The sequence below is a fragment of the Dryas octopetala genome, chromosome 2 (genome assembly GCF_963921425.1).
Source record: "Dryas octopetala chromosome 2, drDryOcto1.1, whole genome shotgun sequence".
NCBI classification, from domain to species: domain Eukaryota; kingdom Viridiplantae; phylum Streptophyta; class Magnoliopsida; order Rosales; family Rosaceae; genus Dryas; species Dryas octopetala.
Genome location: NC_141367.1, coordinates 18,491,703 through 18,510,331, shown reverse-complemented (window position 1 = coordinate 18,510,331; position 18,629 = coordinate 18,491,703). Strand labels below are relative to the sequence as shown.

The 18,629-nt window shown below is 35.2% G+C and overlaps 2 protein-coding genes across 2 annotated transcripts; both read right to left on the bottom strand.

Annotated features, from left to right (window-relative positions):
- Positions 1–120: 120 nt before the first annotated feature.
- Positions 121–3,902, bottom strand: LOC147293692 (PHD finger protein ING1-like). The gene is made up of 4 exons (XM_086231113.1): positions 3,852–3,902; positions 1,179–1,266; positions 324–514; positions 121–234 (listed from the first exon to the last, which is right to left on the bottom strand). The coding sequence occupies exons 1-4, from the start codon at positions 3,900–3,902 to the stop codon at positions 121–123; spliced, it is 444 nt and encodes a 147-aa protein (XP_086087239.1).
- Positions 3,628–18,277, bottom strand: LOC147293691 (protein transport protein SEC24 C-like). Its single transcript, XM_086231806.1, has 25 exons — positions 18,065–18,277; positions 16,794–17,735; positions 15,645–15,878; positions 15,345–15,419; positions 15,105–15,203; positions 13,991–14,102; positions 13,425–13,552; positions 12,422–12,541; positions 10,659–10,739; positions 10,122–10,199; positions 9,873–9,965; positions 9,110–9,164; positions 8,455–8,531; positions 7,798–7,869; positions 7,580–7,663; positions 7,188–7,307; positions 7,017–7,085; positions 6,473–6,550; positions 6,169–6,307; positions 5,669–5,833; positions 5,035–5,183; positions 4,778–4,957; positions 4,341–4,429; positions 4,185–4,216; positions 3,628–4,078 (listed from the first exon to the last, which is right to left on the bottom strand). The coding sequence occupies exons 2-25, from the start codon at positions 17,649–17,651 to the stop codon at positions 3,969–3,971; spliced, it is 3,297 nt and encodes a 1,098-aa protein (XP_086087932.1). The 5' UTR covers positions 17,652–17,735; positions 18,065–18,277; the 3' UTR covers positions 3,628–3,968.
- Between the last annotated feature and the right edge of the window lie 352 nt (positions 18,278–18,629).

Below are 18,629 nucleotides of genomic sequence, written 5' to 3'. Positions count from 1 at the left end.
CAGTAATTTTCAAGTAGAAGTGTAGAACAAAGAAATTGTAATAAAAAATAAACATGGTGCTACTGGGACATTGATTTCAGTCTTTTCAGATCACCACTACAAAGGAACAAGTTCTCAGCATCATCTGCCTTTCCTCCGACGATTTTTCAATGCAGAACAATCTGGACAATACCATTTTCCTTTTGGTTGTTCTTTCAGACCAACACAACCAAAATGGAACCACTCTATCTTGCACTGTTGGAGGCAAAGACTTATACCAGATAAATAGTGTATAAAAGGGGTGTCTGAAAGAAGAGAAATATAAAAAGGGGGAAATTACATACACTGGGGTTATCACATGCAACCATCTCCCCATAGCTAACTTGGTTACATAAACAGTACGTGGGTTCATTTGGATCCACTGCTATATCCAAATTCATACCAGTAGGATTGGCAGCTGCAGTTGCTGCCTCTGTTACTGCTGCTGCCGCTGCTGTTGCCTGTCTTGTTCTGCAGAAAAAGGAAGTATATATCACTAGGTCCATAGGAAACAAAATGATAATATCATTCACATCTCCCACCTAGAAGGCTCAACATTCTGTTACCTTTAACATTCTCAAAACAATGAATGCTCTCTCTGGGAAAGTAACCCCAAAATAATAATAATTAACAATGACAATAAACAATTATAACTCATCTGTAAATAGACTTTTTTTGGCCCTGTAAATAGGCTAAAACTGTGGAATAGTGTGTTCATAATTACAATTAATCAATTCCATCATATAGATTTATGAGCAAGCCACCAATGAATTGTAAAAATCTTGGGTTAGTCCTGTAGCTATTTACCCCTCACTAGAGGCAGATTAAATGTAAAAGAATAAGAAAAGGAAAAAAAAAAAACAAAAACAAAAAGAAAATCATGGGCTAAGTCAGTGATGGAATTACAATATGTAAGGAGTCCCATTAAAAATCTTTGTCAAGACTATAAACTCTCAACTTTCTTCCTTGCTTTGTCACAAGCTCCTTGTATCCTCCCTTTATCTTCCGTCCTCATTATCTATTTTATGCTCAGAATAAACCATCTCTATCCGTTTCATGGTAGTCTTGACTGTGTAAAAGTCAAAGATTCAAGAAGTCTAGTCTTGACTGTGTAAAAGCCAAAGACTCAACAAGATGGAAAAGAAATAAAAGTAGAGTACCACGCCGAAGTTCTTCATCAAATTTTTTCAAATATTGATCAAGTTGTTGTATGTGTGTATCCACCTGAACATTACTTACAGATGGACACTGTCAGCAAAAAGCACATTAATAATGATAAATCTTGTTGGTTTTATTATTTCTAAGAGTTTAAGTTGTTGGGATATGACCAAACATTGTTTTATATTCTAACCCCATTAAACAAAACTTGGGAGGTTGCAGTGTAGGGATTTGAACTCAGAATGAGAACTCCAACCTCTCAAGAAATGGAACTTTTTCTCTTTTTTGCTGGACAATAAGGGGTCACAAGCCAGGGCACAAACCCTGGAAGGCCTTGTAGAGACCAGTGGATTTATTACCACCAGGGTGTCCCCATAACTCCACAAGAAATAGAATTTTCTTGATAAGTAATGCTAGTCTAATAATGCATCTCAACATATTTCTGACAAAGGTTTGCAAGTTCAAATCAATGCCAATATATTTATTTCTTTACTTGCAAAAGTATGTTAACTATCAAGTTGTAGTTGTACTCAGGCCACAGGGAAAGAAAAAAAGCACACACTTTGTTTGAACTTTGTAGAAATGTTATGCACTCATTAAAAATATATACACATTATTTTTCATAAAAAACGACTACAAAAATTGCAGGGAGTCAAATGCATAATCTTGCATGCAGGGCTCCATCTACACATGGATAAAGTTTTTAGTAGGGTCTAACCTGGGAGAAAACATATCTAAACAATATAAAAGACAAGAAAATAACTTGCATGTCCTCGTGATAGGGACAGACTGGTGTCACGGCAGAGAGAGAGAGAGAGAGAGAAGAGAGAGAGCCAATGATAGGCAGTAGGGATGTCACCTCTCCCTATCCTAGTGATAGAGAAGTTTCTCTCATAAGACAATAGACACGCAAACACATACTAAATAAAAAGCTATGGGGACAACAGAATTCAAGTAAAAGCAATATTAATCACTTAAATACAAAAGAAAAATAAACTCCTATTACCCAAAACCATAAAGAACAAATATCTAAATGATGTTATGGATTGAGTTAAGTGATATTTGATTTAATTTATTGATAATCTTCGTAATGTTCATGAGAAGAATAAATTAAATAGAAGAAAAGAAAAAATAAAATATTTTTATAAGTGACACAAATGATCAAAGACATTAGTATCCTTTAACTTATATTCATATTTTTTCTTCCAAAACTTTGCAGGAGCCAATCACTGGTGTAGCTAGGAATTTTATTTATTGGGATCGAGTTTTAACTCCTAGTTTTAACTATAGTTTTTCTTCCAATATCTTAAATATATATATATATATATCAATAATGAATCATTTCATATCAACTCAAATTTTTCTTTGCATTAATAGTGTTTTTTGAAAGCACTTAAATTTGTAGTTTTTATGCTATCTCATTAGTGATTGACGATCACTTTTTCTTTAAGAAATCACATTTAAAGCGTTAACAAATCTTGTATAATTTAGTGGACATATTGGCACATATAAATATGTAATTGACACAACATCAAACTATAACTGTTTTGTTATAAAATAATTTAATGTATTAATTTACTATTAAATAATGCACTTTTAATAGTTTTATTAAACAAATAATATTTTTCGACTTTCAAAAAATTTCACCAAACCTTGTGAAGATAACCTATAAAAAATAGACAACATATAAAATTAATACTTATTATATGCTTAAAGATAAATAGAAAAAGTTATTGTGACAATTAACACACTGACCTCCCTATGACCTAACTCGTATGAATCTATTGTAATTATAAAGAATAATGCTATACTTACCACATTTCTTATACCACATTCTTATACCATCTCACGTGTCATTACTTTATTGGACAAAGTTTTTCTTTTTTTTTTTGGGTTTTTCTTTTTATTTTTTAGTATCCAATGTATGAATGCCATGTAAGTTGCCACATAAGGTGGTATGAAATTATGGTATAAAAATGTGGTATATCTAGCACTACTGAATTATAAAACAGTAGTGCTAGACATCCCACATTTTTATACCATAATTTCATACCACCTTATATGGCAACTTACATGGTATTCATGCATTGGACACTAAAAAATAAAAACAAAAATCCAAAAAGAAAAAAAAAAAAAAAATTTTGTCCAGTAAAATAATGACACGTAAAATGGTATAAAAAGATGGTATAAGAATGTGGTAAATATAGCATTATTCATTATAAAATTAACATTGAATATTTCAAGCCTACGTGAAATATGTAGTTGTTAAAGTAACCCAATTAAAAGAGTCATATAATTACTCTTCCTTCACCCAAATTCAATCCTCTCTTTCCCATTTATTTAAAAAAAAAAAAAAAGTCCACATAAAATATATGTCACATTCACAATTATACATTTTGTAAATGGCTAAAGAGATTATTGACAAATAAACTTGGGTAAAAGAGATTTTTTTTTTTCTTTTTTGATAAATGGTAAAAGAGAAGGGAACTCAAAATGATTAATCCGAGAATACACATTAAATCTATCCAAGTTTGTGTCAACTTCATTGTCAATATATTCTAAAAAAAAAAATTCATTATCAATAATTAATAAAAAATGCATCAATATAATTAAATTATTTATTAAAAAAAAAAAAAAAAAAAACTATAGGGGTCGGTTGACCCCATTGCCCCCACCATGTCTTCGCCATTGGAGCCATGGCCCCTCTCAGTCCCTTGTACCGCCATGCATGTGTACTCTTCTAGCAACAGGTTGCTCAAAACTTGTAATCCAAACGGAAGTGGTATAAGCAGTCATGATGCCATTTGTATCTGTATTTGCCGATGGACATGTACCAGAAACTCAACATAGGAGGGGCCACTGGGACTCTGGTCTTCGACCATATATGAGAAGAACAACATTCCTGCAGGGGAAAAAAATACAGAACATAATCAAACGAATTAATAATAATATTTTAATTCCTTTCTAATAAAAAACCATGTTAGGTAGTTTAGTATTTAAGCCCTTACCTGATGGATCTCCTTTCTTACACAATTTTAAGCTGCATGAAAAACAAGACAAATTAGAAATAATTGCTTCAGATGAAAACATCAAAAACTGAATTCAAATGCTCAAATTTATTTCTTCCTTGGGAATAAGAATCACTAACAGAAAAAATATCATACCGGAGGTAGGAACATCTCTGGCTCCGTATTTCATTTACCACATCATTCAGCTTCTTTGATAATGGATTATCATACTGCTGCAGCACATACTGAGGGAGCAAACTCACAAGTTATACAACGATAAGTTGTACTGAGAAATTATCCAAGCAAATAAATTCTACCATTGCACAGAGATTACAGAATCCTCATTTAGCAAAATCTCGACAATCATATATATTATATCATATAACCAAAATCATTAATGAAACAGTAAGACAGTATGAAATAAAGCACCCAGCCCCATGCATTCTAGTAAACCTAAACAGGTCCCCAGGAGTCAAGTACAGATGCTTGACGCCTGAGGCTTGAGGCTAAGATAGTAATTTACATTTTGTTCTAATTAAGGACAATAATGTCAGGAAGAAGATAAGTACCCAAAAAAATGAAGTTAAGGCTACCTGATTAGGAAGTTCATCAGCAGAGGTGATTCCAAACAGTTGTTGCAAAATGCCAGAATCCACCAAGTTCCCAATATATATTAAACAGTCCTCACCATTCTCGAGAAGATAAATCCCCTCATCACTCACATGTTCGCTAGAAAGTGGAATCATTGGAGGAATAAGAGAATCATCATCATCCTGTCAATTAACAGGAAGCTACCAGTTATTTAAAATGCAAAATTTCAAAGAATTGAACGAGAAGTCAAATGACTCACCTTTTTCGAATCGAGATCATGGATAGCCACCATCCTGGGGTACACCAGTGGAACTGCCAAAGGTACAGAAAGGGAGGAAACATGGTTGATCCAGAAAGACCGCTCATCTATTTTTCCATCTGCTCGTAGTCCTGTACTTTTAATTAATGCTGAAAAAGAAACAAAAGCATGAAATTTATCAATAGATGTACAAACTTTCTCTAGGAAGCTGACTGATATACTATGTGCAATATGTCTGCGTAAGGGAAGAGGCATATGCTTTTCTTTAATAACATAGTATCAATCAGAACAGAAAATGCAACCAAGAAATTATGAGAATAGTTCTGCAATCTGTCAGACTTTGAGTTATCAAGTACAGCGGAATTTTAAGAAAAAGGAACAGTAAACCAAGTAACACTTATTCGACCCAAGGAAAACACCCAAGTAACACATTTCAATGACATGATAATCCAACCCTATAAATTAGCTCAAATACAAGAGTAAAAGAATATGGTGTTATATGCTCTACACAAGATATTATTAGCACAAAGTAGTGTTTAATAGCAGTAAGTAGAAGCAACAAAAGACATTTTTATATATCACTATAGATACATAAGCAAAAACGTGCACTCATATAAGTCAGTACGAAAAATACCAAGGGTATATAGAGGCAGGAGCTTCAGTGCTTCTGGAAGAATAAGCTGTCCAGAAGAGGATACAGTAGCACAGAATTTACGATATGAAAGCAAACTGCTGATACAAAGATTTGTCACTTGTTCGCGTACACGCAAGAGGGGACTTGAAGGAATTTCATTTGCCGCTACAGATGATATACAAAAAGGACTTATTGTCAGAACTCTTCAAATGAAAATTGACATAATGTTACAACAAACTCCATTCCTAAACAATCATAAATTAGCATGATGCAGCAAGTGAAAGAAAAGGAGCACAGAGAAGATGATTTTACATCTGCATTTCAATCTGTCAGATGTGAATGATAAAAATTGATGTTAAATAGTGATTGTCAAAAAAAAAATCACAATTTTAATCACTGGATTTAATTGAGGAAAACAATCATTAGAAATTGGGATGATTAGCATACGAGATACTATAAGAGAAGAGAGCAACAAAGAAGAATAGCATAGAATTGTATACCTTGCTTCATGAAACATGCAAATTGAGTGTCCAAGTCAGCAGTACGAAACAAATTACTTAACATACTTGTGCATGGCAGAGACAAAGTTGTGACTCGAATTCTCCGTTGACCATACACAGTCGTGTATAACAGGGCACACTTGAAAAATATAAATATGATTAAACAATGAAATAAATATATAATTACAGAGATAGGTAATGTCATCACTCAGTAATAACAGATACAAGGAAAAGCTTAGAAGATAGTATATTATAGCTGGATCATTGAAAACCTTAGGCAGAGAGCAGAGAAATTAAAATTTACCTGGAAAGCACATTCTGAGCCATCCTGTAATTTATCATCATGCTTTAAGGTCACCATAATAGTTTTGTCACAGTCAATCTGCATGATAGAAAGGATTGGTTACGATTTCAACAGATAGTATTAGAGCCACTGCCACCAAACTGAAAAGAAAAAAGGAAGATAGAGAGAGATAGTGCAATAACTGCAACAGAATGAAAATCAGAAAACAGATAATTAGGTATTCGAGATAAGGTTAAGCAGCAAGGGCTGGCTTTGTTTTCAGATTGTGAAGAAGATGAGAGGATAGAGAGAGAGAGAGAGAGAGAAACTGCAAAAGGATAATGAAAATCAGAAAACACATAATTATATAAATGGGCTATGGTGAAGGCTGTTAAGCAGTAAGAATCAGATTTGTTTCAGATTGTTAAATCTTCATTTTAGTGTTATTGTGGGTCAGCATAACCAGAAGTTGGGCCGCATTCTACTTCCACGGAAGATAAACAATAAGTAAGAATTATATTATAATTGTGTTGGTAAACAGGTATTTTGTAGAATATGTACAAACCCCAGGTAGGTCAACATCTGTCGGGATGCGTTTGCAGAAGCTTCCATAGTACTCTTGAACTTGAATGCCCTACAATGATGAAAACAAAATTATCTTACTACTATAATCAATTTAGGAACAAAAGGCCAATATCATACATTAGTGGAGAAAGAGGCTGATCAATTAAATTACCTGGCTGCATCTCACACGCATCACCGCCTCAAAACCTTGGGGCCTTGTGACATTCCATCTAAGATCATTGTAGAGTTTTGCAGGATCTGAAAGAGCTGAGAAGGGGTAATAATAGTAAACCTGAAAGATTGAGGAAAACATGGAACATTAAAATCTCAACACAAAAGTAACAAGGAAAGAAGACAATCCATATAGTTTCTAAATGGGTAAATGATATGCGTCTCAAAACTGATTTACAACTTTATTGTTCAATACGAATATGTAGTATCAAAAACAAAACAAAAAATGAAGAAAACTTATTAGTGATAACCATCAAGAACATCAGAACAGGTAGAAATTGTGGTGTCAGATGTATGGGTACTGACTAGTGATATAAGCAAATTTGTTAGTACCTGTCCTCCAGTTGTTCTTGGGATGGCAGAGATGGAAGCAATGTCTAGGTATGACTGGGTAGTGATAAATAAATCGACACAAACCTGGAACATTTCATGAAAAAAATTAGCCCAAATAAATTATGCTCAACAGTTACCATAACCACTAGAAATCTCAGTCGGCCTAGAATTCACATTGATATGTTAAATAATATGGATATAAATTCCCAAGCTTTTACCTGATATTCAGCCAATTCAATTGCCATTGTCTTTAAAGTTTTGTCTACTGGTTGGAGTAAATTATTGGCCTCCTGAAATGCAGTTAGAGAAGGCAAACATGATTCCAAGACTACAAAACCAGTCATTTGAAAAGACTATTCAAAAGATAATAAACCAACTGAACAACATAATCATTCTTATTATCATCATTTACCATGTTTTGGGGGTGTCAAATGTTTTAGACAATGACACAACAACAGAATTAAGCTCCTAATGAGCCTCAGATAGTAAAATCTACGGGGATATAAATAACTCCATTTGGCATATGTAAATGAACTCTGCAAATTTGGATGACAGAGCAGAAATGCTAAGGCCCAATATGTCAATTGCACCCAAGTCTATCAACATGGCCACCTAATTTGCCAATCTTCTTGAGGGTTCAGAAATTGGAGAAAAACTCTTAAAAAAAAGGATATATGTTATTGAAAAGCAAGATTTGATAGCTGGAAAAAATCCAGTGGAGGCACCCACCTCCTCTCTAATGCATTGACAAGAGAATAGCGAGCAATTCTAACCTAAATATATGTCAATCTCATACAGGCAAAGCAGAAACCATGCCATGTGATATACTCTAAAAACAAACAGATGGTGAGCAAATATATGCAGGGTATTTGTACCTTCTCAGCTGCAGATACATTAGCTCTTCCTTCAGCCTCTCTAGCAGAAAGGGCTCCAATTCCAGTTGATGCCAACACTGCAGACAACAAAAGCATTAGCATACTCTGAGATGCCAAGAAACCAGATATCCTGAAAAAGTAAATGAATATGATAAATGTGGAAATGGCTTTGCATACAAAATAATCTCTAGTAAATGTCAAAGAAATTGGTCTATGGTATACAGGAGAAAGAATGATAAAAGTGAAAAATATTGATAGCATGAATATTCCTTTAGACATGACTCCAAAGTCATGGTGAGAATGCAGACACTCCATTGATAAGTTTGAAAAATATTTTCTACGTTGGTTTTTTTTTACGGTTAGAAAGGTTTTTAATTCTCAACCAATAAACAAAAATGTTATTGAGTGAAGCTTCATGCAACAAGTAAGCAATTTTCCAAAAATTCTTCTTATGACACTACTAACATGTATGGAACTCTCCACCGTCTCCTGAGATCCTTCAACAAAGCAGAATATTTTTCCTTTTTTTTGGACACTAAACTAGCAAGCAATTGGAACTCCAAGCATGTTGTTTTTGCAATCATATATAGACTTGTTTATAAAGATAAAATACATAATGGTTGCAGCATAAGAAGATATACGGTTATGAGCTTACCTGACTGAAACACCAAAAGTTTCCCTCCAATACTCTTCATTGCCAAGAAAGCAGCCTAAGGAAGAAAACACTATGAATAATGAAATATATGCTATTAATTTACACATACCAATCCATACTAAAGAAAATATATATGTGCAAATCATACGGAATCAAGATTCCTGTAGCAACTAGAGGCCACAACAGCAACAAATGAGCAGAGAAAATACATATCAGTTAAATGTTCTCAATGTGATTAGACATAAAGTGCTCCTTGTAATAAAGACACTTCAAATACATTTTGAACGTCAAAACCTGTCTGTAAAAAATGATAAGGATAGGGCTCAATGGCTCGACCAGTTGACCAACCGCAGTCAAACTGTTATGCTGTTCTGATTATTCATTAGACTTAGCGTACAAAAGAATGATTTTGGATTATTTAGCACATCATTTTAATTATTACATGTATATTTTTTTGCCTTAAGTTATTCAACTAAAATGAAATTTCAAAAGCATCCTGGCATTTGTCTTTCAATTTAATTCACATCAGACAAAAGAACCTAAGAAGGCACTAGATGCGCGAAAACAACATGTATAGCCAACTCATAGTAGTTGGTATAAAGCTTCCTTGTGTCAAGCATATTATGTATATCAAAGCATGTTTCCATGAATTGTTTTCATATCCGTTTGTACTTCTGATGTTCTGTGTTTCCAAGTGAAATAGCATACTCCAAGCACCATGAATAGTTGTGTATACACAACAGCGTCACACAATACAGCATACCTTGATTGCTGCACCAAAGGCCGATTCAGCAGTTTTACTATTTTGAAACATGTTTGGAATACTTTCCAGCAATTGCTCCAAATGTTGACGGCACTAAAATTCGCAAAACAAAAATAATTTTAATAAGAGGCATGAATAAATTCAATAAATAAGAGAGCAGATTGACTTGTGGATGCTTGTTAAAGATCAACGGTTCATAGACTTCGCACACTCTACATTTCATAAAAGGTAAAAATAACAGCTGCTGACCTCAGAAAGCTGAACAATTACATCAGTCTCCAGAGGAGTGTAAACATCTTGTACATCAGGAACAATAAGCATCAAAGGCTGCAAACATATTTTGAACTTCACAATCAGTGTTAAACCTTTGCAAAATAATTGTTCAGAGAAAACAGATGTAAAAGCTATCCAAACCATTAAAGTTCAGATGGTATCCAAACCTATAAACTGAAAGGAATAGAACTCAAACAATTAAAGTTCAGATTTAAGAAAAAAAAAAAAAAAGAAGAAGAAGAAATTTGCCTACAAATTTTCTTTTTAGAAATACAAAATCCAAAGTCAGTATTAAGAAACTGCATCTCTATTTAACTGCTATTGTCCCCCTTGCAGTTTTCAGGCTATCCCACCATTCCTCTTTTCAGGACAACCAATTCAAGAGAAAAATTCCAACTTTTTAGGACAATCAGTTCAAGATTTCAGATTTCCTATGAACAAGTTATATAGAAATATAATATTATAGGTCCATTGACCTGCTATATTTGTACGGAAAAAATAACTCATATTGACCTGCTGCAGTGCACGTTTCAAATTGTAAAAATGGATTGTTGAGTCAAATGTTGCAATGCCCACCATTGTTCGAGGACCTTCCTGCAACAATAAATGCATCAACACATGAGTCATCTATAATTCTAACTGTTGTTGTTTCATTTAAAAATATGACTAAGGACTATACTGCCTTGGGGAAATGAACCAAGAAAATATGCATACATACATTCTCATGAAAAAACATACATATACACACACACACATACATATCTGAAATATATAGAAATGTATATCTGGTCACAACAGGCCTTAGCCGTTAGGTTACAACTTAGAAGGAATGAAATATGAAGAAATAAATTGTACATTTAATTGAATACGTAAGCAAATGAACTCTAGTTAATATTTAATGGTCATCATCTCAATTACAATCCTTGCCCTTTCCCTAATCAAATGGGGTCAGCCACATGAATTATTGTGAATAATAAATGAAAAACATTAATCAAAGTTAGTGAAATAAACTCCAACTTTGTGCTTATCTGCTACATCAGCCAGTCAATCAAAATGCCATTCACTAAACATACAAAGAATAAGATTCAGAAATCCAACAAGAGCAGATATGCAGTACTTTAACACAACATGTAAATGCATAGAAACAATAGAAACATGTAAATACATTCACTAAACATAGAAACAATAAGATTCACAAAATAAAGAAAACTCGACATTAAAGACTAAGGGGGAAAAGAAAAAGGACACATGTAAATGCAGTTCATTATGTCTAAGCATTTTTTATTTATAAGAAACACAATTATATTAGGGAAAAAGCGAACTACAAACAACACGGAAGAGACGTACGTCAAACAACTTTTTTTTTTTTTTTTTTTTTTTGAGAAACAGAAACCTTTCATTAAACAAATGAATGAGTACAAAACAGTGGACAAGGAGTCCACCGAAATACAAAAAGAGAACTACAAAACTAGGAGCCCTCAGCAGAAATGCATCAACTACCATACAACAGCCCCTTAACGATAAACCCCTCATCTACATCCACTATAACACTGATGTCCCCAATCTAAAAATATTACAGAAAAATATGACTCCCCAAATTCTGAAGAAACAGATGCTCATAAAGACGCCAAAAAACAAACACTATCCCCCTTAGCATCCTCAAAGACCATTCTATTCATTTCCATCCAAATAACCCAAAAAATTGCCATCATAGCACATCTCCCCAGAACCACACCCCTTTTCTTGCCTCCAAAAATTTAAAATTCTCACATAACAGAGAATTGCAGGAAGCAGAAATATCCCAACTTAAATGCACCTCCTGGAACAATCGAGACCATAATGAAGAAGCCACAGGGCAGTGAAGAAACAGATGGTCCAAACTCTCAGCCCCATTCCTGCACATTATACACCAATGGGGGGATAGAGAAAAGGAAGGCCGCCTCCTGTGAACCATATCACATATATTAATCTTCTTCTTATGAGCAATAATCCAAACTCACAAACGTACGTCAAACAACTAAAACAGCAACAAAAATACCAAGGCCCGAAAGGCACTCATAACAAAATCCCCCCCCCTCTATCCCAAAAAATCAAGGAGAATTACACTAAAAGGAATGTTCTTAAAGGATTTTGACAAGGAACCCAAAGCGAAGCAAGCAATCTGACACTAAATGCATAGACAGACCATCATCAGGCCAATACAACATAAGAGGCACAATCACATGCTGTATAGGAAAAAAATAAAAATGATTTTGTATATAGACAAAAGGACTCACAGGAAGATCAGCAATAACTTGATTGATTGCACAGCAAGCTGCAGCAGTTGCACCAGTTTGTATGGCATTCATGGATACGTCGATGAGGAAGAAGTAAACAGCTGGCATGGGATCACGCACCTAATATTATAAAAGCCAAATAATAAAAAATGAGGTGATAAAGAGAAGACCAGATAAAAGAATTATAACTCTAATGAAGTACGCAAAAGTAGTTCATTTGTTCAAAAGCCTTTAAGAAACAAACAAACAAATGATAGGAAAAAACTCTTCTAATTGGGTTTCAAAAGCAAATGTACATTAGTGGATAATGTAAACAACTCAATAAGCAACACTTCTGTTATGCAAAACTCTATATCGGAAAAAATGAAAAATAAAGTGTTAAGTGTTAACATTATATTCATTCTTTCTGTTTCCATGATAAGTAAGACATATAATATAACTAGGAATACGGTGTTTGGGCATGAAACTGTTCCATGTTAGAATGATGCTAGATGCCCTAGACTTTGTATCAGGACCAAAAAGCCTTTTAACTTTAGGCCTGCAAGTATATTCAAACTTTTTAGGCCAAGAAGTTCACCTAGTCTCTTCACCTAGAGAGAAGATAATATATATATATATATATATATATAGAGAGAGAGAGAGAGAGAGAGAGAGAGAGAAGGTGGAAGCAAGGCTTGACTTAGTCCAAAAGTAATAGAAGGTTTGCATAAGAATGCAGGCAAAGACCATTGGCAGGTGCCCCAACATGCCAGGAATTTCTTGCATTTTCTTCTTTAAAAAGGAGATCTGGGCAAAGACCATTGCATTTTCTTTCTTGCATGTAACTCTATTAAAAAAAGTCCAAAAGTAATAGAAGGTTTGCACTGGAATGTAGGCAAAGACCATTGGCAGGTGCCCCAACATACCAGGAATTTCTTGTCATTGTTACAAAAAGGGCTATACTGGAGAAGAAACATGGTAATCAGAATTTAATAAAAAATGCAGAACTCATAAATCAACAAACCATGTATTCTTTTGAAGCAACAAATTCGACTGTTCCTCTACATAGCTCAGGCCTATCATCAGCATCTCTACGTCTACCATCTGGACCTAGATTGCAGTGGTAGTCACGAGGAGTCTCATCAGTAAATCCTGGAGAAGAAATGGCATACACTGTAAGGTCAACGCTTTAGAAACTTTTACATAAATATACATATTGCAGATTACATCCTAATCCAGAGTCCAAAGTCTTCAACATGCCAAGAACAAAAACAGGAATGATAAATTACATACTCTCAAGAATGTATAACTGTTAAAACATGACCTTGTAAAATCAGTAAAACATCTATAAAGATTGCTTGAAAAGCTGCAACGTTTCCACACCATGTTTTATATCACAGATAAGAATTTCAATAACTTACAAACCAAATACCACAGTGAACAACAAACAAACGAAACCAAAAGACAAAAAATAAAGGACAAAAAGGCTGCTTTGTATAAGTATGACACCACCAAATTTGTAGTGTTAAATAAACGGAAATGAACAGATTACATAAAGAGCATACAAATACAGAGAGAAATCTTACTCACCACACAAATTACAGATAAATTGCCTGCCTTGGTCAATGAACTTCATGAAAGGATTTATGTAGCCTTTGCAACGAGAACATCGAACAGGACCACTTTCACCAAAATCCACAACCTTTAACAATAAGATTCAGTAATAAAATTATGGCTCGATGCATCTTTTGATTGCTTAATTGATTAAAAAGAAAGATGCAATTAACTTTTGGAATTTATCCCATACACAATTTAGAGATAATTATGGTAGAGTTTACAACCTCTTCAAAAGAGAGAGTTTCAACTTTCAACTACCAAACTTTATATGATATATGACATTTAATTTTTAATTGACAAACCTGAAAAACAATAAGAATATAGCTTATAGAAGGGTCAATTATAGGGGAAAAATGAAGCATTAGATGAAGCAGGAATTGTATCTGACCTAGAGAAAAAGGAGGATTAGGAGTTGGAAATTTGATTTAGGCTTTATATTGAAAGTGATTGTAGAGGTTTCCTATGAAAGAAAAGTCATATGACTTGCTGTCATATGGAGTAGATATGGTCTTAATGTTAGTGGGTGGGATTCCAATGCGGTGTCCAGGGGCTCAAATCAAAGCTCTTGGAAATAAAATTCATAGGAAATTGATTCTTTTTCTCACAATCTTCATCTTGTCGTGGGGAAGGGGGAGAGAATTAGATTTTGGGAAGATTAATGGGTTGGGTAATTACCTTTGTGTTTATTTTTTCGCACCTTTATAGATCGTCATCTACACATAATGTTCAATTTCCAACTTGTCGGTCTCATCTCTATTTATTACACTAGAGTTTTAATATCTGAAGAAGTTTAAATGACATTGAAATTGGTTGGCTTTCTAATTAAGAGTAATTAGAAGGATAGGATAGTTTCTTTGTTTTGTTTTGTTGGTGGATTTATTGTCCACTGCTGGACAATGATATTGTACCTTACTGACTTTATTCTAATAAATTCTTCGTTTCTTATTAAGAAAATTGAACTCATGATTCACATATCAATTAAGAAATGAACCTTGTTTTTAGAAGAAAGAAGCAAATAAAGCTAAACTATTATATCTACAATGACCAGCAATGTTGTATATGGAGGAAAAAATAAATCATGAATTACTTGGATTGGTTCCTCAGATGGATGAGGAAGGGCAAAAGGTTCGACCAGCAAAGCTAACGGCATCCCTGATGTTGTCAAGAGATCAGCAGTACATGGTATCTGGTAAATTGAAAAAACACAACAACATATATAAATAAATTTACTAAAAAAATGAAACACTCCATTAAAATTGAGATCCAAAAGTGTTTAAGTAAAATAATAAACAGAAAAAACAGCCAATCCATGAAAGTTAGACCCAACCTGATTAATGGTGCACCTCATGTAACGTGGACTGCAATTCCCAGTGTCTCTTACAATATAATCACTTGTAGCAGGCTTCAAAATAATAAAAGCAGTCAGAAGAAAATAAATGATAGACAATATCCAGTCTTAACCTGTCTTAATATTACTTTGCAGCATGAATATGTGCAGCGACAATAGAAGTGAAATTGCATTAGTAGTGGGAGGAAAAAGTAGAAAAGTCATAAAGTATGAATAAATACAGCTAAAGCAAATATTGCAATCAATTTTCTTCTCTGAAGTTCATGGATGAAGAAATACCGGAGGTGAATTTGCCTGAGCTCCATGACGAGTTTCATGCAGGAGAACTGAAGAACTTGGTACAGGCCGAGGAATTTGATTGGGATCAATCTTTGATGACCCAGCCAAAGGAGCTCCAGTTTGACCGACAGCAGGTGAGATGGTAGTCATGGACTGATTTGGTAGTGGTGTTGGTGGCATTCCAAACATTCTAGGTGGTTGAGCAGAACCAGGAAATTGTGCAGGTGGAGCCACCTAAGGCAATTCAAATATTTCAAAATCAAAACCAAAGTAAGAAGAAATGAATTCATGGTCATCCTTTTCTCCCTAAATCAGTACAACAATTGTCCACCATAATGGAAAGAAAAGAAATTGAAATTTCTGTTATCCTAGTAATTTAAAACGGAAAAAAATAAATAAGAAGAAGAAAACAAGAATATTCATAAAGATAAGGCCATAAGTTGCAAAATTATGCTTGAACATGTGAAATCATAATGTTTTAGATAGTATATTATAGGAAATAACTAATATTGATGCTACAAGTATCAGTTAGAAGGGTTGATGATATTTTGTATTATAAATGCTCTCACTTAAAAACTTGAAAGCATCCACTAGGAAGAGTTTGCTTCACTTAAAAATAAGGCAGAGGATTGTGATGATAAGCTTTCAGTTGTACACAGTAGTACACACTAGTGTGCGCTTCTAAGCTCACACCCATGAGCTACTAAGTTGTATATGACATGAGTTTGTACGAGCAAGTTGCCATACACTTGTATACATTATAGTTCACAAACATCAGCTACTAAGTTCACTGCATGGAACGGAAACAGATGATTTAAATCATACAAAGTTTCAGCCACTTGAAAATTGCTTGAGGTGAAATCCAGTTTCAGTAATCTTATATTGGAATACGTTGGTCTTGAATAGGAAAAGTTCCAAACACTACTGAAAGATAAAATAAAAAATAATTACCATTATACCTTAGTTCTTTCTTTTATAGGAAAATTTCTTTTATAAGATTTCTTTTATAGGACATATACCTTAGCTTTATATATTATATGCCCACTTCTTTTTTATATTATTAGTCAGCTTAACGACAATATGATATTAGATATATTAATAATAATCCAAAAACAAAATAAGGAATACAAGCGATGATATATTACTCACTTGTCCTTGTTGCATTGGCCATGCCTGTGAGCCATAGGGAGAACCTGGAGGTGGCCGCATGCTTTGAGGTGCTGCCGAAAATGGTGGTGCTGAAAATGGTGGTGGTGCTTGCTGAGCAGTAAGGCCTGGTGGAGCACTAACTGCTGGGCCACCCAGCACAGAGTGCATGGTTGGAGTTCGAGCAGGAGCCACTGCTGTTGGCGGAGGTCCAACAGGAGGTTGAGGTGCATTTCCAGTCAGAGGGAAACGGGGCCCACCCGGCATAGCCCCGGAAGCAAACTTTGGTGGCCCATTACTCATCATTCTACCCGGTGGTGCACTTGTAGGGGGTATGATCTGACCACTAGCCAAAGGGAAAGACCCGGGACCTGGGTGAGGACCTAATGCTGGTGGCAGCATTGGAACTGGACCACTCGATAAACCCGTAGTCTGGAAAGGACTAGAAGGTGACCCAGGAGGCGGTCTAGACACAAAAGGTGAAGGCTGGCTAACAGGTGGCCCAGTGGGTCTTACCGGGGAGGTGGCAGGGGGCAATGTTGCTTGTGAGGGTCCTGATTGAGGTGCTGCAGGTCTCGAAAGTGCAGCTGGGGGAGGGCCAGGCTGAGGAAATGGCAGTGATGCAGCAGGAGCCCCAGCAGGAAGGCCTGATGAATGAAAAGGTGGTGGCTGTCCAAAAGGGGATGGTCTAGGGGCAGAATTGGGCATGGCAGGTTGCTGCCTATTAAGATTCAAATTCTGCATATTATCAGATAATGAATCAGGGTTTCTCTGAGCATTGTTAGGGTTGTAATTAGGGGGTGGTGGGGTGTTACTGTTATTGGGCCTAGGTGCCCCTGGAGGAGGCACAAGGGCTGCCATTGATCAATGAAATCAAAGACCCAGATCCCCTTTTTTCTTCACAAAAATCTTAGCTTTACCAAATCAACAACCCACAATCCAAATCTACAAAAACAAAAAGAAAATAAAATCAGAAACCCATAATTCAAATACCAAATCAGCAAATTGAAAAGTTCATATCTTTGCATGGATCACTCTTCTTCTTCTTCTCACATAACCTCAATTCAACTCAAAGACTAATCACAGTTAATGAACTTTGACATAAAAATACAAATACATATACAAATACATATACAATTCCTATAACACTCCTGACGATCGAATTTCACAGCATTCTTCCAACGCAATCATAACTAAAATCCAAGACGTAACATTTTCTTTGTGAAATAAATTGTGGGTTTTGGTCATTATTGGGCAATGAGAGGAAAAGTCACCTGGTGGCGGTGGTGAGTTGTCGCTGCTGCTTCTGCTTGGTTTCTCTGCGCACAGAGTCCAGTAAGTAGAGGACGGGTATGCGCATAGGAGTATAGGACCCCCGGTTTTTTTTTCTCCTTAAGAGGCGCTCAGATTAAGAGAGAGAGTGGCCGGATCGCTGGACTTTGCCGGCAGGGGTCGGGGTATGGAGAGGGGAGGGGGGCTGATCGGGGGTAGGGGGAGGTCGGGGGTAGGGAGGAGAGAGAGAGAGAGAGACTTTTGAATCTGGTGTAAAAATAATAATTGTTTAGGTAGTTTTTTTAAATTTTTAATAATGTATGGTAAAAAAATAAAATTTTATTTACAGTTCAATCCAATCTTGTGTTGCACCAAACATGGGACTAGGGGTGGGTGGATGTCGATAATCGAATCGATGGGACATGACCGATCACCAAATCGCCACCAGCGGAATGGCAACTTTGCAACCGCCGTCGCTACCGACAAGGTCGATTACTGACGACTTCGATGCAATTGTTGTCGGTCGGTATGGTCGGTAACCAAACGCAAGTACTTCATCGAAATATT